This window comes from Passer domesticus, chromosome 3 (assembly GCF_036417665.1).
Source record: "Passer domesticus isolate bPasDom1 chromosome 3, bPasDom1.hap1, whole genome shotgun sequence".
In the NCBI taxonomy this organism is placed as follows: domain Eukaryota; kingdom Metazoa; phylum Chordata; class Aves; order Passeriformes; family Passeridae; genus Passer; species Passer domesticus.
In genome coordinates, this window is record NC_087476.1 from 90,198,641 (window position 1) to 90,224,735 (window position 26,095).

Genomic DNA, 26,095 nt, shown 5'->3' on the forward strand with positions numbered 1-26,095 from the left:
TTGAAGTTTCTCTGCTAGCTGCTTTCAATGTTTATTCACAAAACCAGTGCACACAGCGCAGGCTTCATCTTTGTGACTTAAAAACCCAGACATTTTTAGACTAGGAGCAGACTGAGTAAATAGGAAATTTTCAGATTGCAGTTTTCCCTATGCTATAAATACTGCACGGAGGAACATTCAGGACTGGCAGAAGAATAAGCTTGGTGTTTGTAATTCTATACAGAATTAAGAAAATTAGAAATTTTTTGCAGTTCAGATACATATATCACATCCATCGCTGCAGCGCTGACAGGTGAGGATCTGAAGGATTTAAAGCCTGAATGTTTGATCCTGCAGCATCCACTCTTCCTGAATACAGTGCTGTAGTTCAAATGTATAATAGGATTGTTATTGTCAAAGGACTTCAGATCTTGGTTGTTAACTTACTAGGCATGGGCCTTAGGCAGAGAGAAATGATCGATCATCTCAGCAGGGACTCCCTTACAGTGTTGCATCTTGTGAAAAACGCCAATCATTTGTTTTAAAATGTTAAAAGTTTAATAGTAACAAAAGTTATAAAATTAGTAATAAAAGTTAGAGCAATAAGAATTTGGACAATCAGAGTTAGGACAATAAAGGACAGTAAAAAGCAAAGAATTACGGACCTTGGGCACTAAGCCCCAAAAAGCATGGCTCACTAACAAAGCATTAACCCTTAAAAGCAATAGCCTGTTGCATATTCACATATCTCATACGTGATTCAAACATTCTTTTCAAACAAAGGGTGTCTTCTGCTTAACTTGTGCTTCCCCCCCCTCATTTTATAAATCAATTCCTTTGGCTCCCAGGAGTCTGGAAGAAGTCTGGTTCTTCCCAATAAGGAGGCAATAATTCTCTTGGGATGTTGGTGTCTTGTTGCTGTTATCTCTATGTGAAGAATTTCTTGATTATGTTATCCATTCCTTGAGCTAGTTACAAAAAATATCTTACATCACACAGTGTCTATTTTAATATTATGCTATAGCCTAAAAACTATATTTACCACACCACTTAAAAGAGATTAATACAGCGTAACTTTCCAACATAACACATATAGTATTCATTTTAATATTTGCAAAGAGCCAATCATATAATACACATTTTTTACACATCTCAATACAAAAAAAGTTGCACATGCTTTTTCTTGATGATGCAACATTAACAACTACTTCCACGCTGCGGAAGGGAAAAAAAATTAGCGGTGTAGGTATTTGTGGCCACGTAGTTTTGATTTTATTTTCCTGCAGTGCCCCATTGCTGCGGGCACAGTGCGGGTGGGTCACCCCAGGAGTCCTGCAGGAATTCTGTCTGCTGGTCAAGCATGCCTGGTGTTCTGGTGTTCTGATAACAGCCTTGAGCAAAAGAAAATTCAAATTAAAAAATAATAATAAAAGGTAGTATTTTGTGCAGCTTGGGGGGAGCCGGTTTTCCAAGTCTGGCTCCTGCTTGTGTTAGCGGAGTTTGAGCTGCGAAGCAGAAGAGTCTCATGTTCCCGTCGGCAGTCTCAGGAGGAGCGATGTTCCCGCAGCCCTGCCCGAGCGCTGAGCCGTGTGCCGAGCGCCGCCGTGCCCGGACTACGCCTCCCGGCAGCCCCGGCAAGGGGCGGGCACGGCCCGGGGACGGGAAGGGCCGGGCCGGGCGGCTCGGGGGTCCCGGCGGCGCCTGCGTGGCCCGGCCCGGCTCGGCCCGGCTCGGCTCGGCTCGGTCCAGCTCGGCTCGGTCCACCTCGGCTCGGCCCGGCCCGTGGCTGCCCCGCCCGCGCGGTGCCGGCGGGCTCTGCCCGGCCCCGCGGCGCCGTTCCCGCCGATGCTATGCCAAAGCCAGAGGTGTCCGCATCCTACCAGGAGGTACGGGGGCGGCAGGGCTGCGGGGCTGGGCGGGCGGACGGCGGCGTGTCGCGGGGAGCTCGGCCGGGGCGTGCGCAGCCTGCAGGCAGCGCCGGGCGCGCACGGCTCCGCGTTTTGCCTTTGCACGGGGTAAAACCGCGGGCAGCCGCGGTTTCAGGGGTCTGCGGTGGGTACGGCTGGACGCTGTAGCGGGGGTGCGGTGACAAGGGGATGGTCTGTCGGGTGTGAGAAGCGACTTGGGTAGCAGAGCTGCCGCGTCCGAAAGTGAAGGACGCTTTATCACGCTGCCAAAAGCCCGCGGCAGCGCCTGGTTTGCATATCAATGTACAGGCTCAGCAGCCCGGCTTCCTTGCTCGTTCCTATCTCTCCTGGTAGACACACAAGCGATTTGTGCCAAGTTCAGCAGCGGTAGAGAGTCACAGCAGAGCACTTTTGTTTGTATCTTGCAGGCAGAATGAATGCAGATATCTTCCTTCCTCTACATGTGACGGGTAGTTTGAGGTTCAGTCTTAATACATTCTAATTTAGTGTGGTACAGTCTGTTTAGTGTTAGCTTCTGGTTTTCTTGCCAGGCTAGAAGGCATTGGAAGGTGATGAATCAGCGGATCAGCAAAAGGCCTGTATGAACAAGTTCTCCTTTTATTTAAGGGAGTTTTATCCAGTAGGAAGGTTTTAGCCTGTGACTATCAATATGGACTTGTGTGTTTGTACCTAGGGAAGGTACTTGTGAGAGTTAATGAATCTGCATTGATGCCTGAAGTATGGACATGGGTGATGCATGTCATGTTTTCACCTTAAGTATCAGCCACCACTGACACTGCTCCCCATATCTTTGGGTTCATCCCAGACTGTGGCAGGAGTCAAGATAGCGTGTGTGTGTAAGTGCAGCACACGTGTGTGCGTTCCTTCTCCAGCACCTGCAGCAGTCTTTGTTGCTTCTGCCCCTGGCAGGAATGCTCAAATGTCTGTAATTGCCTTTTCTGAGCTTCTTTTTGTCTAGTGCTTTTCTGTGTACAGGACTGAGAAAGAGCTGCTGGGACATGGGCAGGTTCCTGCGGTTGTTTCTCCCTCAGTTGTATGTGCTGAGCCCAGAGGAATGCTGAGTGAAGTTCTGCTTCATGCCCTTCCTGCCCTTGACATCCTGTGCTGTCTCTGCATCCTGCTGCAAATTCAGCCACCCTGCAATCTGTGTTCCTTCTGATTGGCACCACACTTCATCCCTTCATCAAAAACACTGCATGGGAAGGGCTGGCCTGTGAGGGTGAACCTGGCTGGCGTGCTCCAGGTTTGCTGTTGGCAGAATCCCTGAATCCAGGGTGGGTGGCAAGTGTGAACTGGAATCAGCTGTCCTGCAGTAATGCTGTGCTGGCTTCCCAGTCCCTGGGAGGCTGTGGGAGGGGGTGTGTGTGTGAGGGTTTGTAGGTCTGTGTGCTGCTCAGAACACAGTGGCTGAGCCATGCACAGCGCTGGGATCTTGGTGGCCTCAGTTCAGGTGCTCAGGATCTGCAGTAAAATATAGCTGGTTTTAGGGAGTGGGTCTTACACATCAACCTGCTTACTGCATCTGAAGCAATGTCAGTAGTCCCACTCTTGCCTGGCTGTCCTTCTCTGGCTTTATCTGTGAAAAGCTTGTGAAACATTGTGAACAGAGATAAGAAAACATAGTTGCATATTGTTTGGGATTTTTTGGTTTGTTTCTGAGGAGTGCTGAAAGGTTTTGTTTTTTGAGCTTACTACAGAATAATTTAGATTGTGAATTACCTCTAAGATGATTTTTCTTCCACTTGTTGAAAAAAATTGCTGTAGGTCCTCTTGAGAGGGTAGGAAATAATGCTTATTTTGTTCTTTTTTAAACTTATGTTGAGATCTCCTTGTCATCAGGAATAGAATTCACTTACCCTCCCAATAACCTCAGTCAATGAGGTGCCTGTAGCTGGGGAATCAGAGAGGTCTAGGAGTCAGCTGAGGAACTGCAGTGACTTTGTAACTTACATTGCATTTGTTGGACCAGCTCTGGTATCAGCAATTTGCACGAGTGTGATTTGAACTGGTTTCTTAGATGATTTAGTGTAACTAGTACAAGAGGTTCAGTGAGTACTTTTCTTGGTTCAGAGTAGTGTATTTTGGGTCAGATACACAGAACCAGCATGTTCCTACAAAAAGGAGCAGAGTTTTAATTTTCTCTTCTTTTGTGGTGATAATTGAAAAAACTATCTTCAGTTGGACCCCAGTAAGAGTCTTGCATGTGAGCTGAGTTTTTAGCCTACGAGTTACCTCTTCACTTCTTGCCTCATGCTATGGGAAATCATGCTTTATTTATGTACTAAGCATTTAAAAACAGCTGGGTAACTGCTTTCATCTTGCTTTGCATGATGAATACAGAAATACAGCAGGAGGTGAAGGAGACTTTACGTCAGACTTTGAACACATAAAGTGAGTGGACTCTTTCCTAATAGGTGCTAATGATGATCTGGTAATAGCATAATAATGATTTCAGTACTGAATTGGTGAAATAAAAGCACTCCCTTATGGATACATTCACATTTCTGTTGTGTAAGTTAGGGGTGTAGTGTCTAACAGCATTCAGTGCAGCTGCAGCATTAGCTGTGCCCCTGTTTTCCTTCAAACAGGAACAAGGCTAATGTGATGTGCTGCAAGCTCATGCCTTGGATTGTGTTGTTGCAATCTCTTTGTCAGTTCCCACCGTGAAAGAAAGCTTGGAAAACATACAAGAGATACTTGCTATTTATAATGTATTGAATCTGTAGTGCTTCACAATGTGGTGTGATACGTATCTGCTGTGACAAGCTTCTGACTCTGACAGAAGTGGCCTGGCAGTTTAAACCTAGAGCTCTGAATAGCAAAACAAGAAAACATCTGGTCTCTGTTGGTGTTTCAGAAACACTGGAAGACTAATTAATTGCATAACGACTAATATATAATAATCTGCACAGTGAGATCAAATAAGGACCAGAAATGTAGAGATGCTTGACTGTTGTCTCATAATGACCCAGCCACCTCTGGCTGAGACTGTATTTCAGTGCCTTGCATTAACACCTGTCAAAATGCATCTCATGCTTTTTGTACCTCTTTATTAAGAAGTGCTCATGCTCTGTTTGCTGGTATGTGCTGTGGTTTCTTTATGCCTAAAAATATATTCTTCAGTGACAGAATGAAGTTCCTGCTTGTCAGAGAGTGCTGTCCTAATTGCGGGGTTAAAGTGTGTTGGAGCTGCTGGGGAAATAATTACTTTGAACTTGAGTGGAAAGGTGATATTATTATTGAAGCAGCAGGGTAGAAGTAGGTTAAATATGCATGCAAGTCACTTAATATGTGGTTTTAAGTCTACAGAGCTGTGGCTTTTGTCTTGTGAACAAATGGAACAGATGTTGGGTGCTCTTGGACTGGGGGTGTGTTTTTGTGTATTAGGTTAGTTGGAGCCTCTTTTATTTGTACCATAGAAATTCCAACAATTGCAAGCTGAGAACATGTTTGGAAATTGAACCACTGTTTTAACTACACAGCTGAGTGAAGATGTGGAGCGAGTATCTGAAAATCCAGCAGAGGAGAGAGAAGAAGATATGGAAGTTCATGAAGATTCCAGCTCTGTTATTTTACCAGGTGAGAACTATTGACCCCAAATGTACTGATTTTTAGGGCCTGTTAGCTACTGCACTGCGTGGCTTTGGTTGTTTTGGTTTTGCTATTTTATTGCACTTCTGAAAGTAAACAAAACACTAATTTCTCTACTAATTTAATTAATTTATTTTTTGTGAATCAGTACTGATGGAAAGCCAAGTGGGTTTTCCAAGGACAAATAGGAGAATGTCTTCTTTGTCAGGAGCTGTGCTCAATCGAAACAGGTTCAGCACTTCTGACTCTGAGATAGCTTAGGATGTCATCTTCCTTGATGTGGTGTCTCACCTGAGTGGCAGTGGGTTGCAGGCAGACTGTGCTAGATTTACATGAGCAAGATGCAATATTGCATAGATGCTTTGAAAGAGATTCTTAGTTAGAATAGATCCTTGTTCAGGCTGCTTTTGGAGGGCATGGAGCAGTGTTGAATGGGTTTATTGCAGCTCAGGGGTGGGCACGGAGGTTAGCCAGCCTGAAAGGAGCATGGCCTTTCAAGACATAATTTTCAGCAGTGCAGTTTTTTGCGTATTAATGTCCTAATTGCCTTGGCTACCATCTCCTGGCATGTAACTTGCCCATGGACATTTGTGGGTGGTTATGTGTGCAGTCGGGTTCACTAAAAGGCTCCTGTTTGCTGTGGGAAGGCACAAACACCAAACTGTAGAGTTGGAGAGCAGTGTGTGGCATGGCCTGAGAGGGCCTGACTCACTAAATGACACCACACAGAACAGTCAGCAGGAAGCATGGCTGCTTATCTCCTTTCTTATGTTGAGTTTTAACACAAAATTTTGTGTGTTCAGCTGTATATCACTCATGACAAAACGTGATGTGGAACTCAAGAGTACAGGAACCTTTTCCTTCGAAGTATTGCCAGAAGAAAAGGCAAATGCAAGGGGTGTGGGTAAAGCAGTGTCTGTGTGTGGGTGAGACTACTGTGAAGATCTAAAGAGAACAAGATTTGAAGGAAAGGAGACTCTGGGAGAGTTGGGTCAGTCTCTTTCTAGCTGTAATTGAAAGAATCCTTCTATGAAAGTTTTTAACATGCACAAGGAATTATGAACTAGAGGGTAACAAATATCAAGTGACTTCTGCCATGGTAGAGATGCAGTGCATACAGTTGGCCATGAGCATTAGAATATTAAATCACTCCAGTGAGGTCTATGCTGCATGTGTAAGAATCACTTCAGACTGGAAAAGGGCAGAAATGAGTTGGGTTTTTTTCCCCAGAAGTAAAGATTAACTGTCAACATACTTTCTTGTGAACTTCAAACTTTGTTTCTCAGTTGTCCTTGAATACAAACCTTGTTTCCTGCCTGCAGTGGCCTTAAGCAGTTCACAGCCAAATTCTGGCATGCGAAAAGGAGGCACAATCTTAGGTTGATTACACCTTGTACTTGAGAAGGAATATCTGCCTGGCTGATCATCAAAACTAGAATTAGCTGTGGTTTTTAAAATCAAGCTGAGTTTGAGGCTTACTTTCCTCTCACATGATTGGTCTTTAAATGAAAATTCAGCAAAAATATCTGTATGTTTAAGTCCCAATCCATGTTCTGTTTGGTTCCAGATGGTGAGCTGGGTACCACTACCCCTTCTTTGCGTTTCAGCAAGACCTGCCTAAAGAATGTTTTTTCAGTAATACTCCTGTTTATTTATCTGCTGCTCATGGCTGTAGCTGTATTCCTTGTCTACCAAACCATCAGTGACTTCAGGGAGAAGCTCAAGCACCCAGTGATGTCTGTCACTTATAAGGAAGTGTCCTTGTATGATGCACCTGGTAAGAGTGGTAACAAGTAAACTGGGTTAAATTCTTGTTCATGTTTTTCTTGGATTGTTTTAAATTTTTGGTGTTCATTGTTCAGAGCCCAGAGTGAACAGAGTGCATATAATACTTAACCCCAGTCTTTAATTTCCTCACTTTAGATTAAAAAGTTGTATTGGCTTTGCACAGAAATGTTAACATTGTATGGGAGATTTTTGGGAGCCTTCATGCCAATAAAATGAATGGCAGAAGCTGTGGAGAATTATGCAACATTTCATAGATAAGAAGAGTTTTCAGACTCTAAAATAAATCCTCTTTTAGGGGAGAAAGTTAATTCCTTTTGGAAACATTCCCCAAACTGTATCATTCAAACAGGGTAACACATAGGATGTGTATCAGGAGCTCAGTGCTGCGCTGGGCAATGAGATGCCATTCACAGTAAAGAGGGTGAATTTCTCAAACCAACCACAAAATAACCACAATGCCACTTTCTACTTCCACCCTGCCTTGTTTACAGCATGGCATTACGTCAGTAGGCAATGAAAATATGATGTGACTGCAGGGAACAATGTTGGCACAGAAATGCAGCATGGCAGCAGAAGCTCTTTGCAGTTTGCAGGAGGAGTTGCTCCACAGGGGCATTTTTGAATAGTGAGTTCTGTTGTTATTATTTTTTTAATTGTCCAGTAACCATTCATAAGTCGAGCCATGGTAGCAAATGCAGCTCAGTCAGTCATCAGAGAGTTTCCAGTTTAACAATAATACTTCTATTAGAAGTGTCACCACATTTTCCAAATGCCCTCTTCAGCAGTTGTGGCTGAAAGGTGTTTTGAGTTGTTGCCATATTACTATAGTTGTTTTTCCCTATGGCCACTTAGCCTAGCTCTGGAAGTAGTGCCTTATGTTTGGACCATATGAATCTGACTTTGAGAGTAAGCAAACTCAAGCTTTTCCCCCCTTTTTTATTTTTCCTTTTTTTTTTCCCATATGAGCTTTTCACCCAGCAGAAAGAAAAAAAGCAGATTTTAAATAGGCAGAGCAGCATACATATAAATCCAAAAGTATTATTGGAAATCCCTGCAGATCAGAGAACCTAAATCAATGTAGTCCTTTATTTTATTGCTCTATTAAAATGATGAGATGGCAAGTTGCAAGCATGGAGCTCTGAAGAAAGGAATAAAGCATTTCATACATGCTGAGTGCTTTGACATCTCACATTTTGGTGGGCAGGTTATCTCTGTTGTGAGTTAATTATACCTAATAAATCATACTTTTTTTTTTTCAAGTTGGACTAGGTTATCTTCCAGCAAACTTGTTTCCAGTAATAAATATGGCATAGGTGATGTAAAAGGATTTTGAGGTTTGGCTCTTGTATTTTGCTAGCTTTCCAAAGCTGAGATAGCTGAGGTTGCTTGAACGTGCTGTTGGGCTGAAACAGGAGGTTTATGGCATATGTGGGTTTCCATCCAGGTGGAGTAGTTGTCTGCCCTACCCAGTGCTGTAAATAATAAGGGATGGTAGCAGTTAGTGCATGTTTGATGGCTTTGATTTTTATGATGATGTCACATTCAGTTGACAGAAGATGCTGTATTCTGAAGAGCATCTTTTCACTTCTATTTGCTCAGCCAGTGATCTTTGATCTGTTATGTATGGTATGTGCATTATTTCCAATTAACACTTGATGTATTAAATGCTAATATCTGAAAACTAAAGCACTACATGTCCCATTTTATACTCCCTGAAATATTTTACAGGTTCATCTGAGATTGATGGATTGGCTGCTGGCTTCTGGGAAACTCAGTAGCTTTTATGAACCTTGAACTGTTGTAACAGAATATGAGCCCTGATTTTTTTCAATGCATTGTAGGGGTTCGGTCCTGGTGCAGTTGGTGTTTTTGTCCTGCTCCAGAAAAATGTGGAAGTGCATGGTTTAATTTGATTGTTTTGTGGCATCTTAAAGATAGTTCAGTATCCTGTGGGATTAAATTCCAGAATGAAAATCTATGTCCTCAGGAAGGAAATGAGCGCTCTCCAATGTTTTTTTCTCCCCAAACAGGTATTGCCTTTTACCCAGGCAAGGCTCGGCTGCTAAGCTGCAAACATCATTACTATGATCACATTCCACCTCTGATAAATCCAGGTCAGCCAGGAGACATTGAATGCACCACTCAGAGGATCAACTACACAGATCCTTTTACTAATCAAACTATGGTAATAACAATATCATACAACAAAGCTTGTTCAGTGTGGGGTTTCTGGTCATAATCGCGTTGGAAAGTAAATTTGTGTACTACATGCTGTAAAAAATTCCTTGCTTTTGGATTTTTTGTAAGCCATCTGTTATTTTGTTTTCAGAAATGTAAAAAACCCCAGTCAGTGTATATATGTGTTATGGAAGATCAGCTCTCCTGTGGGTGTGTGCAGCACAAAACCCTTAATGGGATAAAATAAGTCATTTTTCACAGTGAAGCTCTCCCTTCATTCTTCTCCTAAATGAACTGGGAAGCATTTTCCTTGATATGGTAAACCTAGCTTTGATTGAAGGCAGCATCAGTATCCATTAAAGGAGAATAGCTAATCTCTTTTTTTATGTTTGCTGGGAATTCATACATGAATTCCTGCTGGGAATTATATACCATGTTTGTCACACTTGGAAGAATCTTAAATGGGCACCAAGTGCTTCATTACAAATGCTTTGAGCCAGCAAGATAGGTACACTGAGGAGTAATAGTCTGTCTCAAATTGCCCTTAGAAGTGCAGGGAATCTTGGCTCTTGATAAACAAATGTCAAAAACCCACAAATTACCATATTTAATACTTAAATATTAATATTTAAACACTGATGTAAAGACCTCCTTTTTAAACTAAAAGGAAGGACTGAAGTGGCATTCTTGTTAGCTATTTTAATAGATGTGTACTTAGTAGCAGCCAAGAAACTCTCTGTGTGTGTTAGATTTCTAGAGTATTAGTGCCAGATGGCAAATTAATGAACAGGAAATGAGGATTCCTTTGCTCCTCTCACCATCTCTGTTTGCTTACAGAAGTATGCTTTGGTTGTTCAAGGCCCTCGTGATGTGAAGAAAAGGGAGCTGGTGTTTTTGCAGTTCCATTTGAATGAAACAGACCAAGATTTTAGTGCCATTGACTACCTGCTGTTTTCTTCTTTCCAAGAGTTCGTCAGCAGGTATGTAAAGGGAGGATGAGCCTGTGGCTGCATTGAATTGCTGTCACAATACTTGTGGAAGCAAGGCTTTTTCAGTAAAAATCAGGCAGGCTTTTATGATTTTTTTAAAATGTTTGGAGTGTGTTGATGCTCTTTCATGTCTTTGTTTACTAATCTGACCTTTAAAGAATGTATTGAAGGCTTTTTCAGTGACAAAAACTGTTCTTAAACCGTTTGTTGCTGCACTTCCTAAAAGCTTGGAGTTTGTGCTGGCTTCCTGCTGACTCCTGCTGTGGGTGATCAGGAAGTGTGCTGTCCTGGGTAGTGTGTCAGGAAGTGCACCAAGAGCACAAATATTTCTGTACCTTTTGGGAGTTTTAAAAGCAATTGCTGTAAAGGTCAGATCCCTAGATTGCTTTGTTGTGATTTCATTGAAAGATTAACTCTGTTTCTTTGTATTGCTGGCTTTATTTAAGATTCTACAGAATTACGTAAATTCATATATGGGGTTTTCAAAATTGTATTTTTGTAATGGTTTGGCATTGGTATCATTGGAGTAGCTAATCAACCTTCTAATTTTAAACAAGAATGGAATTAATCCTGTCTTGAACTTTCTTGAAAGACCTGCTCTTTTTTCCACCTTTTGAGAATAAATTTAATGTTTAGCGGTTTAATTTTTCTTTAATTTGAATTCAAGTTCCGTTCTTCTCTCTGAGATCCAGATTAAAAGTTAATCAAGAAATATTAGTCATAATGACACCTGATAGAAATCCTTAATTTGATAATGGATGCTCAGTGAAAAAGGGACAGGGGATAGAGGACCTATGCAGAACAAAATTAGGTGAGGGAAGGAGGAGAACAGATTTTATTGTAGCAAGGCCTTCTCAGAGGCTTTGACGTGGTCATACTGATGCTTTTCAGATGGATCAAAGACTAGAAGTGTTCAGACATGATATCTCTGGGTGGCCAAAGACCAGTTAGTTGGATTTTCCTTTTGTAAGGCATTTCTGCTTCAGTGAAGACATCCTAAGTCTTTCACTGTTTTCTGTAACAGTACTGAAACACCTCATAAAATGCTAATATTCTGGTGTTTTAGGCGTTGATATTTTAGGGTGAGAGAACACCAGTTATGGGTAGTGGTGTAGAAGGTGCTGCTTGTTCCTTATATTGTTTTTTCCTGGTTTTATGGCTTGTGCTCTGGTTAGAAATGCTAGAAATGCTTACAAGTTACAAATGTTAGAACAGCTTACAGTGGGACCCCTTGCAGCAAAGTGCTCAGCTCTTTCTGTACTGCCAGGCACCAGCACTGCCTGAGACCACTGCACTGCCCTGGTGCAGCTGGCTGGGGGCAGGATGAGCAGCTCAGTCTGTGCATCCTCAGGCCTTGGAAGCCACATGGGAAATGGGGATGTTTGTTTGGGGTTGCGTCCTTTGTGCTTGCTTGGGGCAGCTAGTAGGAATAGGAGTTAAAACTGGTTTTGAACTAACCCAGGTGCATGGTAGCATTGGCAAGGGAAAGATGGCCTTAGTGGTAAATGATCTGCATGCCTAGATGGAATGCAGGAAAAGAAGCAGCTGCGGGCAAGAGGCCAGTGGTGTCTTTTCTGCAGCATCCTCCCAAACTTGACACAAATGGTGTGGCTTGTCTTGCTCAGTGCTGTGTTTGCTGTCCTGGCATGAACTGGCTGGGCTCAGGGCAGGTTGGGAGTTTACATTTCTCCTGACTATGAAAAGTGCATGTGAACCTGCACTGTGTATGTGGAGAGCACTCATTCTGTCCAGCTTCCAGCAGAAGAGAAAATAGAAGTGATTTCTTGTTCATCAGCAGATGCTAAATTTAGCTGAAGGGAAGTCTGGCTTAAGATATCTGTAGAAACTGTGTCCTTCCATACAGCCTCTGAAAACTTCCATTACTGGCCTCTGTTAACTGCTTTTCCTGACAAAGTGTCTCGCTGGTTATGAGAGCCCAGAATAACACTGTGCCCAGCAGTTCATGTACAGCGTTATCAGAGGTGCACAAGCAAGAAAAAAATGGCATCTAAAGACTTGTAGCTTTAAGAGATTTTTTGTGGTGTAGTAAGTGCTGAGGACCCGAGCAAGTTCCAGTTGTTTCTGTCAAGGGCTTTATTCTCTGCAGCCCTTCTGTTAAAATTGGATCAGACTCCATGAAACTGGCACTGCTCACTGGTTTTGTTCTGGTCTCCACAGAACACTGCTGCACTGTGTGCTGTTGTTGGCCTCTGAGCTGGAGGGAGATGCTGCTGGCTTGTTTTTCTTTTTCTTTTTTTTAAGGTAGTGGCAGCTGCTGTCTGTACCATATTAATTGGAGGGAGTGAAATAATGAAACCCTTGCAAACTACCCAAAAATGTGTGGCTAAAAATGCAAGTTCCTCTCCTGAACTCTCATTACAATAATACATGAGGTTTAGAAGAAAATCCTGAATGTATTCCTGACAAAACTATTGTTAGTGTAACATGTCAAATAACTTACGGTGCTGTGAAATGATGGATACCAGTATGAACAGATCAGAGATTATTTCAGGGTCTAAACAGAGCCCCATGTTCATGTCTCTGCTCTGGATTGCTGCATGCAGAGAAATACAGCATAGAAGGATTGAGGCTTTTGGTACCAACACCAGCCTTGGCTGTTTGAGAGTTTCCTGCTCTGGGGAGACACAAAAGCAATAAACACAGATTGGTCTTGAGCCATCAGTGGGTTTGGCTCTTGCTGTTGCATTGGAATCTGCTGGTGGGATGTCCTGAAGTTCTGTGGCTCTCGTGGGGTGGTCCATAGACACTGGTGGTAAGGGATCCACTGCAGCACTACAGCCCAATCCAGAAATAGGTTAGTGACTCCCAGAGATAAAAGAGAAAAAAAACCCCAAACAGCAACAAAAAAAAGGTGTAGCCTGTGTGGGTTGTCTGTCTTCGGTGGGAAGAGGGAATTAAAAGAAACTCCCTGGAGAACTGTTTTTCAGCTTAAAATCCCTTTCCTGTCTTGTGTTCACTTGGTTTTGTGTGGTTTTAAAGCTGTGTTATTTGCCCTCTGCTATAATTTGTACAAAGCTTGTGCCTCTCTGCTGTGCTGCTCCTGTCCACCCCCTTTTTTTCCCCTCACTCTGTGGGGGCAGTGGTCTGGATTATGGAGATGCCTCTCAGATCACTTCTCCACAGTTTCTCCAAAGATATTATTAATCCTTCTTTTTCCAGCCTGCAATTACTGTCGAAGGCAAAGCATACTGCTGCTGTCTGCCTACCATGGAAGTTGTGGCTGTAACGCTCAGCTCTGTCTCATAACTTCCTGCCTCATTTTTCCATGTTGGCTTGGAAAGCTTTTCTAGGTTGCTGTATTTAGCCAGCCATTAGGCATATGACTGGCTGGCAGATGCTACTTATGTATGTTCCTCTTGAGTGGCAAAGCACTCCAGGGCTCCCCTGTGCTGTCCCCTCAGCTGCTGCTCTGCCCACATCCCAGGAGGGGAAGCAGTTGCTGGATTAGGTGTTCCCGTGTCGCTGGTTTGCTCTGGTGAGGGGCAGGCAGGCCATGGGCTTTGTCCTTAGGCTCTGCCCACGTCTTTCCTGTGGGAGGCAGAGAGGTGCCAGCCTGTTGGGGTCACTAAACAAGCACCTTGTGTCAAAATAAAGATATTCCTAACTTCCTAGGACATTCTGGGAACAGCATCTGCTTTGATAGCTAGCAAAGCGTGTTAGTTTTTCTTTCCAGAAACCCCTTCACTTTTCTATGCATGTGCACAGTGGAATTCTGAGTCCATTGCCTGAAGCCCTGACTTGAGAGAATGGCTTTGCTGGGTTTTGCCCTCCCATGGACACGTGTGTATTCATCTATTAAGCCTGAGCAGGTGCTGTGGTACAGAGTAGCCATCAATTTGATATTTAATCAGTGCAGTCCCTTTGTTCCTTGTAGACAAGGCACCTTGGTTTGTAGAAAGAAAAGAGGCCCTGAGTTTGAAAACTAAGAAAAAAAGACAAGAAAAGTGCAAATCCGGTCAGTGCTGGACAAATCTTCCTGATTGGCCTGTTCTGGAACAAGAGCTTGCTTCTTCACCTCTGCTTTTCTCCTTTGCTTCTTCGCATTTTTCTCCTGGAAGACAAAAGGAAAGATGAAGGAAAAGATGAAGGAAAGCACCTTCATCTCCTAAAGAACCTGGTTATGCACACCCTCTGCCACAAAAGCAAAGAACACTCTTTCCTTTCTCCTATGTAGATGGATTTAGTCTGGATCAAAGCCCTCTCCCTTCTTTTAAGGACCAACATACCCTGGCATAGCTCTACAACCTGAAATCTGTCTTAGTAAAAATAGCCTTTAATGATTCCTGACTTCTCAGAGTGGTTTACCCCTTCTTCTCAAATGAAACCTTACTGGAGAAGCAGCTGCAGTGCTGGGCTTATTCCACAGGGATGACATGAAAATGGCTAAAATCACAGTACTGAAAAGCTCCAAGTAAATAGCATGGTTAATTCACTATGTCCTGTGCAGCTGGTAGGGAAGAAAGGGAGACCAGAAATGCCTTAAAGCTACCCCTTTACTACTTGCAGCATGAGGAGTGTTGCAAGCCTTAAAGATTTACAGTTGCAGTATTAAAAAGCAAACCCCACCCAAAACACACAAAGCAGTCCTGCTGTTCTGGGGGCTGTGCAATCACAGATAGCTGTGATTGCACATTGGGATAACAGTTATTGCAGGTGGGAGCCTCACACCAAAGCTACAGTGCTTCCAAAAGAGTAGGATTATACTGAATGTCAGTTTCGAGGCATTTTAAGCATGTATGCATTGTAACTGGTTTATTTGGCAACCAGAGATGAGGTGAAGTACCCTGTCCTTCCTCTTGGCCCTTCCTGCTGTCTCTTGCTTCCTAACATGGTGATGAGTTGTTTCCTGAGGTCCTGGCTCTGCTCCTTTCCGTCCCAGAGGTGGCTGGTGAGCAGAGCTGAACTCCCTGTGGGGCAGAACAGTCCCTACTGGCAGGCAGAGCTCCAGGGTTGTAGGGCACCAGGTGAGTCCTCTGCAGTCAAGGATGCACCAGTGAAGTGCTGCCATTAATGAAAGCATCACTACACACGATGTTTTAAGTTGAGTTCAGCAGATGGAGAATAAAAGGAATTGTGAACATAGCTTGAAGAGCCTAGGTCTGACCTTCTCCTGACTATAGTGCTTGGTTTGATCAATAAAGTAATGCTTTTTTTTTTTTTCCTTTAGTCCAGAAAAAGCAAAATTCATGAAGGACTGTGAAAGCTCATACTCCAGCTGGAAGTTTTCTGGAGGCTTCCGAACTTGGGTCAAGATGTCCTTGGTCAAAACAAAAGAAGAAGATGGTAGTGAGACTGTTGAATTCAAACAAGAGGTAAAGAAAAAAAAAGTAAAAAAAAAAGGTAGTACTCATAATGTTTTGGGAGTTTGGTTTTTGTTTCATTGCATCCATGATGCCACTTTGCAGTGAGCAATTTTGGCTCTAGTTGCTCTCACTTTCTCAAGAAGGCAGGATTCTGTAGAAGTGTAAATGTCTTGATGTGCTCAGCTGTTGTGGCCTCATGACAGAGCTCAGGTAAACATCTCCTAAGAGGGAGGCCAGAAATCCAGGCCTCACTTGGGTTATGGCAGCTGTAGTCTGAGGTAAGGGTCCCAAGAGACTGACATAGAAATATTAGCACAGCAACCTGCAGTTCAAGGTGGAGAGCAGTTGCCAAAGGAATTGTCTAAATAACAGCTACTGTTGGAAAGAGGTATTGTTTAGGTTGCTACTGATGTTAGGATGAAGAGGTAAATGTAAGCCTTGTATCCTTTGTAGCATTCTTATGTCTTTTTGTTTGGGTTTGGAATTTTAGGTATTGAATGTCCTTAGAAACATGGAGTAACTTATTGCATCACTTAAAACTAGAAAATATGCAGGTGGAAGATGCAAGCTTATCTAGAGAGGAAATGAGCCTGACTTGCATTCCTGTTCTGTTCACATTAATGCATGGGAAAATAATTATGTTTTGTTTTGCTTCCAGTGTTGGTTGGAAAGGCAGTGTCTCATCAGTGGTGAGAAATTAAAATTTTAAGAGCTGTCCTTTCCAGAGGGTGTCTCTTTCAGAGATTATACTTTCTCTTGGTCCTTGGTACTCTTGGAAAGAGTGTTCTGAGGAGAGCAAAATGAGGCAGAATCTTCAGTTCTGTCCTTAGTTCTATCTCTTAGGTGTTACATGGCACAGCCTTAAGGGAAGCCCAGAGCTGTGACTGTGAGGGGGTTACACTCCTACTCCACTAGAGAAGGACAGGAGGCAAATCCCAGAGTCATGCAAGTCCCACATTAATACCTTGCTCTGGAGGAGAGGAAAGAATGCATCAGTCTGCTGCTGCCATGTAAGCACTGACAGGAGCTGTCTGTCTGTCCTTCATCACCTACAGCTCTGTATCATTTGCCATTTGGTGCTTACCAAGTATAGGAGTTTTGAAAGTCTTCCTTTGTGTGCCCAAGTCTAATGTGTCTCAAAGTGGAAACAAAAGGCTGGCTCAAATTCAGGGAAAAAAGAGCTTTTTGTGACCATAAACATCTATTTAGTTCAGCAGTTATGGACTGATCATCTGAGTAAGTGAGCACTGTTACTGGTTTGGGTTTTCTGTTTGTTTTGTGGGTTTGTTTGTTTGCTTTTAATAAAACCTAGGAACCAGGAATCAGATCCCTATTAATAATACAGCAGAAATTGAAACAGCTCAGACATAATTTGTACTTGCTTTGTTTGACAGTACAACATCTGCTCAAATTGCACCAGGAAGTCCATTAGCCTTTCAAATCCAAACCTGGGAGTTGGCATACTGGAAAGATGGATACAAATACTAGGTCAAACAGAACAGTCACTCACTCTGCTAACCAGCCCAGCAGTCATTCATTTGTATTTTCTTCCTTTCCCATTGCCTTTGTTTTGCCCTTGTGTATTGTTTGTTTCCTGGTGTGCAGTTTTCTTGGATGAGTGTGGTTGGGGCACTGGTACTCTGCAATAAGGAAATTAATGTGCAAGTGTGGGGCAAGTGTTGGAATCCAAAATACAGGGAATTCTCAAAACTTTGGGCCTGTAAGCCAAAGCTTAGAATTAAACACTGGATTTGATCAGAGACCTTGGAAAAGGCTTCCAAACTCAAATGCTAGAAGCAAGAATGTGGATTTGTAGTTTAGAGCAGAGACATGTTAAGCTAAGTAGAGGAAGGTTTAGAGTTTTAGGGTACAGTACTGTAGGTTTGTATGTCATAACATGATTGGCTAAGAAAGCTTACACTGTAGTATGAGTCCATAAGACAAAATATTTAGGGATTGGGCGAAAAACAATCCTTGTTGGCAGTGTTTTATTGGTTAATAAAGGTCTTGTAACAAGAGGTCTTGTGACCTTCTGAACAATGGGGTAAAGATGTGAGGTGAACTCACCCTTCCTGCCTGTGTAGAAGATAAGGAAAATAAATTGCATCATCTAAAGCAGCTCACAGGTCCTATCTCTGATCCATTCAAAACTCCTCACAAATCCTCACAGGCAAGTCTGCAGCAAAGGTGTTTGACCAGAAACCACAAGCTGGGGAAGCTCCATGTGCTCTGAGTAGCCATGACCAGTGTTCTGTCTCCTGCTTTGTCTTGCCTGCAGCTTAAAATCTCTTCAGGGCTGGGGCTGTGCAGAAGACTGAAAAAAACCCTGAGGTATTTGTAAAGAGACTGCACCATGGCAGATTGCAGGCTTTTGTGGCAGGTCATCCCTATTGCCATGGGGAGGGCTGTAAGGAGATGAAGAGAGTGATCTGCTTAGAGACTTCCAACTGTGCCTGGAAAACTGGGCTCACAAAACACAGAAAAGGCATGCTCTTCCATCATCTCTCCCATCTTTGTGTCACAGCCCTGATGCAAAGTCACAGTGCTGCTGGATTCATTGCTCCCAGTACAGAATTAAACAGGACGAGCAGCAGCACTCCCCTCTGCACACACCAAGATGTAAACACTCCTTTGAGGATTGGAGAAGGGAGATGTCCTTCCACCACTGTGCTTCCCTGAGGTCCCTGTGTGGCTCTTGGGCAGTTTGTGTTGTGTCCTAGGAGCAGGGGCAGTTCCAGCTGTGTTGGTTACTGCCTGTGTACAAACCCTGTGTAGTTCCCCCCTAGGCCGGGGGCAGGTGGTACAATACAAGTGTTTTCCTGGGCCTGATGTCTTCATATTTCCCTGGTTGTGGTTCTTGAGACTGGCTTCATGTGGCTGTAACACAGTCTGGTATCCTAACCCAGTTCCCTGTTGGAATTGTGTTACAGCTCTCTGCTGGGCAGCATTAGTTTCAAGTGGTGACCTAATTAATGGGCAGTACTGGGAAGTATGGGTTTGGTTGTTAATTCCTGGGCTTCCTTCCTTCCATGTTCATTCTGCACTTGCTGGAATGTTCTAGTTTATTCTACAATCCATTTTTCAAAAAGAAGGAATCTTCCTGCCACCATTATGTGGTTCTCTGGCAAATAAATTTAACATTCATTCATGAGAACTTTCCAAATGTTGTATTGCTGTAAATAAATGAATTTTGGAAATAAATTGTCCCCTCTTGAGAGGCAATATATAAATGGTATTGTAGTGTGATTCTGAGTGAGAAATAGGGAAATAATATGAACGTGAGACAGAGGGAGGAAACTGCCCTTGCCGTGCTTTGGCAGCCCATTGCTCTAGGTAGAGAAAGGCTGCAGTGGAAGTCCCTAAATAGTCTGGTGTTTTCACCTTCTTACAGGCCTTTTCTGTTGCACAAAAGACTCATTGTACCGCTGAAGAAAGTAACCTGCACTTTTCTCTCCCTTTCCCCAGACCAGTGTGGTTAACTACATTGACCAGAGAACTAAACCAAGGAGTGACCAGCTGTTCTTTGTGGTGTTTGAATGGAAAGATCCTTTCATACAGACTGTTCAGGACGTGAGTAACCCGCCTGTCCCCTCTTGAATCACTGTCTGACTGTGCGTGCTCGTGCTGGGTGTGTGTGTACACTTGCCTCTGTCACCTCACCCCAAGAAGAAATGCAGAGAAGAGTGAGGATACTTCTGAAATTTCAGTGTAGGCTCTTCCTTATGTCCAGTAATGCATTCTGTGTGGAGGTTCCTTGGGCTGGTGACACTCAGCATTCTGCTTGCAGCTAGAGGTACCATGAAGCTAAGAAAAGCACCTGTCCCTCTGTTCTAGCAAAGGGTAGCTTCAGGGCAGGGCTAAAATTTTTGCTTTAATAAGTCTGCTGGATAATTTGATTTAATGACTTCTTTTTTTAAATTGACAAGAAACCTAGGCTGAAATAAGAATAATAAAAATAGCCTAGTGTATGTTTTTATCCATTATTATAATAAATTCATTAGCATAAAGTCAGCAGCAAAATCTAGAGTGTTGGTGTTTTCTTGCCCAAAACCAGAGTGTGAATGCAGACAGTGTGGGACAGGAGTTGGTCCTCTGCACTCCTGCTGTCCCAGCCCAGGCATCTCCTTGGCCTTTAGAGCCCAGTCCTATTCCCACAGCTCTCACTCCTCTCTACCTATGTGGAATCAGATGACGGGACTAATATTTGTCATCTCTTTCAGATTATCACAGCAAATCCCTGGAACATGATTGCTCTTCTTTGTGGTATCTTTCTGGCCCTGTTTAAGGCAGCAGACTTTGCTAAGTTAAGTGTTAAGTGGATGATCAAAATCCGAAGAAGGCATCTGAAGAGGACTCGTCAAGTAACAAACCACATAAGCTGAGACTAAGACTGCCTTTTAACTGTTCATAGCAGGAGGGATAGAAAATAACTGGAATAAACTGCAATCAGCAATTAAAGCTGAAAACCAGGTATGTTTTCTTCCAGAGAGATGCTGGCTGGAGGAACAGCCTAGTGAACTGGCCTTGGAAGTGCAGAAGGAACTAACTCTAGGACAGGTCTAACAAACTCGCGCTTTTCTAGTCCAAGTTTAACAAGTTTACCTCTGTGTATGGGGGAACCACGGGGAAAAGTGGGAACTCACTAATGTTCAGAAAGTCCTAACTGTAGTAAATTGTGAAAAAGTGGACAGTATTTGAATGTTTCTCCAACAGATTCTTTAGTTTCTGCATCAGCTGTGAGCTGCTCCCATAGCACAGTCACTGCCTTGATGGTGCTTAGTGGAAGGTGAAGTGCTCTGAAAACACCCTGGCCTCTCTTCTCCAAAGTATATTTTAAAACAAAATACACTGGAATTCTATTACATGTCATCTTTAAATCAAAGTACAATGACTTTAATATTAAAAAAAATACTTCAAGTAATCTATGGTGTGCCTTCATTGAAACTAGTTGCTCTGAGGTTGGGAAGGAGCTTTACAGGAGGCAGGAAGGCTGTGGCATGAGGATAAGGTGTAAATCACAGCTCAGTCCAGCTCAAAGGAAACTCAAGCAACAGAGCAGCGTGGGGGGCTGAGCTGGTGGCTGATCTCAAAGTCTGTCTCAGGCTGTTGTTTATCCCTCTTTCTGGCAGTCTTTCCTAAGGAAGTAAAAAATAGTCTTTCATCAGCAGGGCATGGAACTGTGATTCTGTTCTATGGGGAATGCCTGCTCACCAACTGTGCTGGGGTGCTGGTGTCTTTTTCTTCCTTATAAGTCCCTTGTTAGTTGAGAGGCCTGACTTGGACGTGTGGAGTCTACAGGGAGCAGGGCACCACTGTGTGTTTGCTCTGAAGGCTTTGCTGCAAGGATGCCAGCTCAGAGTTTGCTTCTTCCTTCCTCTTCCAGCAGAGTACTCAGAGGAGTAAGTGTATCAAAAATACCTCCTCACTGTCCTTCCTTGGTTTTGGCATCTGAGGAAGCCTTTTGGGACAAAATTTCCTACTTTCAGCTGGCTTCCAGAACAAGTTAAGATACTGCATTGACCAGACAGCCTCAAATAGGGGAGCAACAAGTCATTGCATTAAGATAAATAAAATAGCAGCACTGGCTGTTTGGGGGAAAATGTTTACTCAGGGGCCAAAGATGTTTGTATGGGAGAAAGGTGGTGTCCAGTCCCCACCTTGTCTCCAGTATCTCACAAGGATGGCTCCTGAGCTGCTCAGCCTAGTGCACAGCAAGGGATTCAGATTAAGCTGAACAAAACCAGCAAAGGGCAAACACTGCATGGTTGAAGCAATGAAGGCTACTCCATCTTTGGGGCGCGGGGAACAGGACAGAAACCAGGTGGGGGATGGATAAAATCCCCCACACTGAACCCTTCCACGTCAAGAAAACCCCCAATGACTTTGCTACCTAACAGCCTATGCTGTGACAACTGAGCTTTCTTGATGCCTCACTGCCAAAGGAACACCCAATTGTTTCTTCAACAAATGATATTACAGCAGCTATTTCTTGGATTTTACAAAAAAAAAAAAAAAAACCCAAAAAAAACCCCAAAAAAACCCCAATTGTAACAGGTTCTGATGGCTCCTACTGCATTTTTTCTTTTTATTTGCTAATAAGGTCAGAGAAGGTAAGCTGGAAGACAAAGTAGCTGCAGCTGTGGGAGGAGTAGAAAGCATAGTTAAATAAAGGATAAAACTCCTTTTTGCAGTATGTACTATTTTTTCCCCTCAATAAACTCCCACAGCAGTCCACTTCAGTCACTACATCTCAGCTGTCAAGATGTTTTGTTTTATAAGGAAATGTTACAAGAGCAGACCAGTGATCCCAGCCAAGAAACCTTTCTTTTGCATACCTATTTATAGGAGCGATCCTGACAGCAAGTGTTGCACAATTTGGAAGGCTGATGTCCCTATTTGTAACTTTGGGAGAAACTCGTAAACAATTACAAATGGCAGTGATTTACTCCTTGAACCCCTGCAAGGTGCTTGATTCCCCATTTGTGTAAGTTATTTTCATTTAGGCTCTAGGACAGATGAACAAAGTTTGTCGCACACTGGGAACTTTATTTTTTAAGGGCAACAAGGCACTAAAGCACTATACCAAGGTGAGCTGTGCTTGTGTGACTGTCCTTTCCCTTCAGGCAGTGCTAGGTCCCATACCCTCTGTGAAACAACTACTTAGATACAAAAATGAAGCAACAAATTAAGTGTAATACAGTTGACTCAAACAGCGTGGCAGGGACTTCCCCACTTTTGCCACTCAGTGGAAAGCCACACTGGACAGCTAAAAAGTTGTTTGTAACAGCTCTTCTAATTCCACTGATCTTCAGAAACACAAAGATGTGAGGTACAGCACTAAATACAAACATAAAGACTTTATTGAATGCTGCTCAATTCCCCAAAGATCTTTCATTACAAAATTTTTCCACACAACTGCAATTTAGGAGATTGGAATGGTACTCTGATAAAAGATGTGAAAAAAATACTTGATCAAGTAAACAGACAAGACTTCTATTGTCAACTTTCCACCTTTAGAAAACAGACTGCATTTTCTTTAAAGAAAACAAGGAGTAATTTCTTGACATTCTTCCCACCTTACTGAAAAAAATAATAGTAATACCAATTTTGGTCTCATTCTTCAGTCCATGAGATGCTAAAACTAGCGCAGAAACATCCAAGATGGGTCTCTCTTGGACACTGCACCACTCTGGAGGGTCCTTGGGCTGATGAGGAGCATCATTGATGGGCTCTCCCAAGGAAGCTCCATCCTCAGCTGTAGCAGGAGGAAATCCCTAACTAGCCCAGGACCCAAGAGGCAGCAGGAATGGGGTAGAGGCCCTTGCCTCTGATTCTCTCCCTACCCTGCCTCCTTCCTAATGTGAGCATTGTATAAATCTAAATCTGAATCCAATCGGGAATTCAAGGACAGCTCTGTATCCGAGCTCCTTTCAATGTTGTCAGGGGCTTATACTGAATATCTCAAGTTCCTGGTAACGTACCTTGGTTTTATTTGAGAAAATACAGCACAACTAGAAGCCTTTTCTATCATCTTAACCAAAGTATGCAGCAATGTGAAAAGCACATATAAAACAAGGAAAAATGTGTACGTAGCAAACTATACCACCTATGTGCAACACAATCAAAAATTCAAGTCATAATTCTCACCACTCCCATAATTATTTCACTCATTAAGGATGATAACTCAGTTCTATGAAACATTGGAAGTGACAGTATATCAATAATTAGACAAATTTACAATATGTTGTGGTAATGACATCACTTAACTGCTGTATTTAAATTCAAATCTTTACACTTGCCAGAGAAAAAATTTGGCTGTTTCTATTATACTGATGAGGTTTCTTTTGCAAATCCTTATATATTTCAAAAGGGTACAAAAAAAGAATGTCTGCCGAGAAGAGGTGGTCATTTCTTTTATTTGGCACTTGTATTGTGTGCATTGAGCACGTTGTGAGTGGTGTTCTGCTTTTCTGCCATCGCCTTCTTAAGCTTTAACTCCTCCAACCTTCTCCACAACTCTTCACGTTCCAATTCTTTCTTTTTCTCTCTAAAGAAAAGAGTGAAAGATCAATTTCAGGTGTGTTTTAAGCACCGTTTGGAGACACAGTAACTTAACTGTGACTTGCATCTACTAATTCCACTTCAAAGTTTTTCTCCAAAGCTATTTTTAGAGACAATTACAGTTTCCTCAATTAAAAAGAGAGCATAACAAACAAGTACTAGTGAGTGGTGAAACCATACCTTTGCTCCAGCAAATGCAGACAGTTGCTGTAGGGTGGCTTTGCACAGCTGGCTGCTGCTTTAAGGAAGCTTTTTATCACATGTACACAAATTAAGGGACTGAGAATCTTTGAGAGGGGGAAACACAGATGCCACAAGGAGGCTTGGCAGCGGTCTCAGCTGGCCAAGGGTCCCCTGTGCCCTGACTCCAGCAGTGCTGCTTAGTAGGGTAAGCGCTGGTTCTGCTGAGCTGTGAAGAGTTCTCCAGCTCCATTCTCTTCAGACACCTGAGGCAGCACAGCCAGCAGCAGCTGAGACCCATGTCACCACCCAGGAGGGAGCACATCCCCTGCCCAGGCAGGAGGGGAGCTGGGGCCCTCCTGTCCCTCTCTGGGCTCAGCTCTCCCATGACACTGCCTCACTCATGGGACACCCAGCCCCAAGAGCTCCACTACAGAGCCCCACAACAGCAAAGCACCAGCCAAAATCACAGCTTGGACATATTCCTCAGTGGGAACTTGGGAAAAGGCTCAGTACCTTTGCCTTTCTGCTTTGTACGAGCTTGTGAGTTCATCAAAGAGCTTGCCATTCATCTCCATCAGGGTTTTCAGCACATTGTACACCAGTGCCACAATGGTTCTGAAACAGAAGGAGCACAGCTGTAATTTTGTCACGTAGTAAATCTTAACTTCAGAAAACAAGCATTTTATTTCTTTTTTGGATTCCAAGCTTCTTATTCAAGATACTACTGTAAGGTCAGGGAGTTTCTGAAACAAAATCCTCTCCATTTTATTAATTTACAGAGGAAATTATAGTATAGTTAAACATTTTTTGAAATGGCTATTTAATCTTAAATTCCTGACTTCTGTAATTGCAGAGGATATAATTATTCATGCTGTGGCTGTACTTTAAAGCCATTCAATTATGTGAACCTTTAATAAACCAAGTTTTAACAACAACTCTGTAATATTTGAGCAATGAAACATGAGAGTCTAGAAAAATAAAACTTCTGGCTTATAGCTTCAAGAAGGCAGCAGACAAACCACAGGCTCAGTGTGGTTTAGCACAGCAAAGCTCTCCTAGCAGTGTTTCTGGGCAGCAGGAGTCTTGCTAAGGAACTAGAATCAAGAAGATCAGACAATGGATTTGGATACCTCAGTTTCCTTAAGAAACTCACCAGTTTGAGCAATGCTGGCTGTATGTTACGTGGTTGCCTGTATTCCTGCACTACCCTTCTTTATGTGAAAGTATTCATATTCCAACAAACCATCTTAAACATTGTGTTCTCTCCTTTAAACCTACTCATCTTTATACAAAGAAATAAAAATCCAATAAAATCAATCAATAAAATGCCTATCATTAAGCTTAATCACTAAGAAAAAGCAGGTAAACTGTCTTCTCCCTCACTAGCAGTTCCCCACTGACTGCAAGGCTGTGACCTTGAAAAAGGAGTCAAAAAAACCCCTAAGGAAATAACCAAAGAACCAGGTTTGCCTTTTCAGTGCACTCTGTCCATCATGGCACTAAGAAATCTCCCAGTTGTTCATGAGAACCTTGTGCTCATTCCATTCAAAATGCACAGCATCCTTTGCCTGCTTATACACTTATTTTTTAATTTGATTTTTTTTAATACACTGGCTTTCATGTGGTTTGAGGTCAAAAGCTTATTTAAGGTTTTGGTTTTCAGAGAGGAAAAGTTGGATTTTGAGCAAGAAGTTGAGTCCATATCAGACAACCAGATGGATAAAAGCATGTTTTGCTGCCCTCCAAAACAGATTAGAATCACAGGATTAGACTTTCTTCCCCAAACTTCCTTGTCCTCAAGTAGGCAATTATCCTGTGTCTTTTACTTCCTTCATAAAGAGCAACTTCTGCCTGCACAGAGGAAAGAGGGACATCCTCCAAATTTGATGAGGTCCCAAATACATTGCTGGTCCAAGGACTATTCCCCGAAGTTCATATTCAGACACATCATCTAGATAAAGCCAGAATAATTGCAAAGCCTCCAAAGGCTGAAAACAGGACATCTGTTTTACTGCAGGGCTGTGGGAGGCTCCTGCTCACCCTGGCTTTTGCCTGTACAAGCTTTATATTCTGC

The 26,095-nt window shown here is 42.9% G+C and overlaps 2 protein-coding genes across 5 annotated transcripts in view; one reads left to right on the forward strand and one right to left on the reverse strand.

Annotated features, from left to right (window-relative positions):
• Positions 1–1,691: 1,691 nt before the first annotated feature.
• PACC1 (proton activated chloride channel 1) lies at positions 1,692–20,698 on the forward strand. 3 transcript variants are annotated; one of them, XM_064414288.1, is made up of 8 exons: positions 1,692–1,865; positions 5,390–5,486; positions 7,066–7,275; positions 9,317–9,471; positions 10,302–10,444; positions 15,642–15,786; positions 19,243–19,347; positions 19,998–20,698. In XM_064414288.1, the coding sequence occupies exons 1-8, from the start codon at positions 1,830–1,832 to the stop codon at positions 20,157–20,159; spliced, it is 1,053 nt and encodes a 350-aa protein (XP_064270358.1). In that variant the 5' UTR covers positions 1,692–1,829; the 3' UTR covers positions 20,160–20,698. The 3 variants fall into 3 exon arrangements, with proteins under 3 accessions (XP_064270358.1, XP_064270355.1, XP_064270357.1); XM_064414285.1 differs by having other exon boundaries at positions 1,722–1,865; positions 5,327–5,486; XM_064414287.1 differs by lacking the exon at positions 1,692–1,865 and adding an exon at positions 4,280–4,298.
• A 1,921-nt stretch (positions 20,699–22,619) lies between these two features.
• Positions 22,620–26,095, reverse strand: part of PPP2R5A (protein phosphatase 2 regulatory subunit B'alpha) — a 42,361-nt gene continuing 38,885 nt past the window's right edge. For both annotated transcript variants that reach the window (XM_064414283.1, XM_064414284.1), the window contains exons 12-13: positions 24,535–24,636; positions 22,620–23,824 (exon numbers count right to left, since the gene is read on the reverse strand). In XM_064414283.1, coding sequence (XP_064270353.1) covers positions 23,692–23,824; positions 24,535–24,636 — 235 coding nt within the window. In that variant the 3' untranslated portion in view covers positions 22,620–23,691. The remainder of the gene's footprint in view (positions 23,825–24,534; positions 24,637–26,095) is intronic.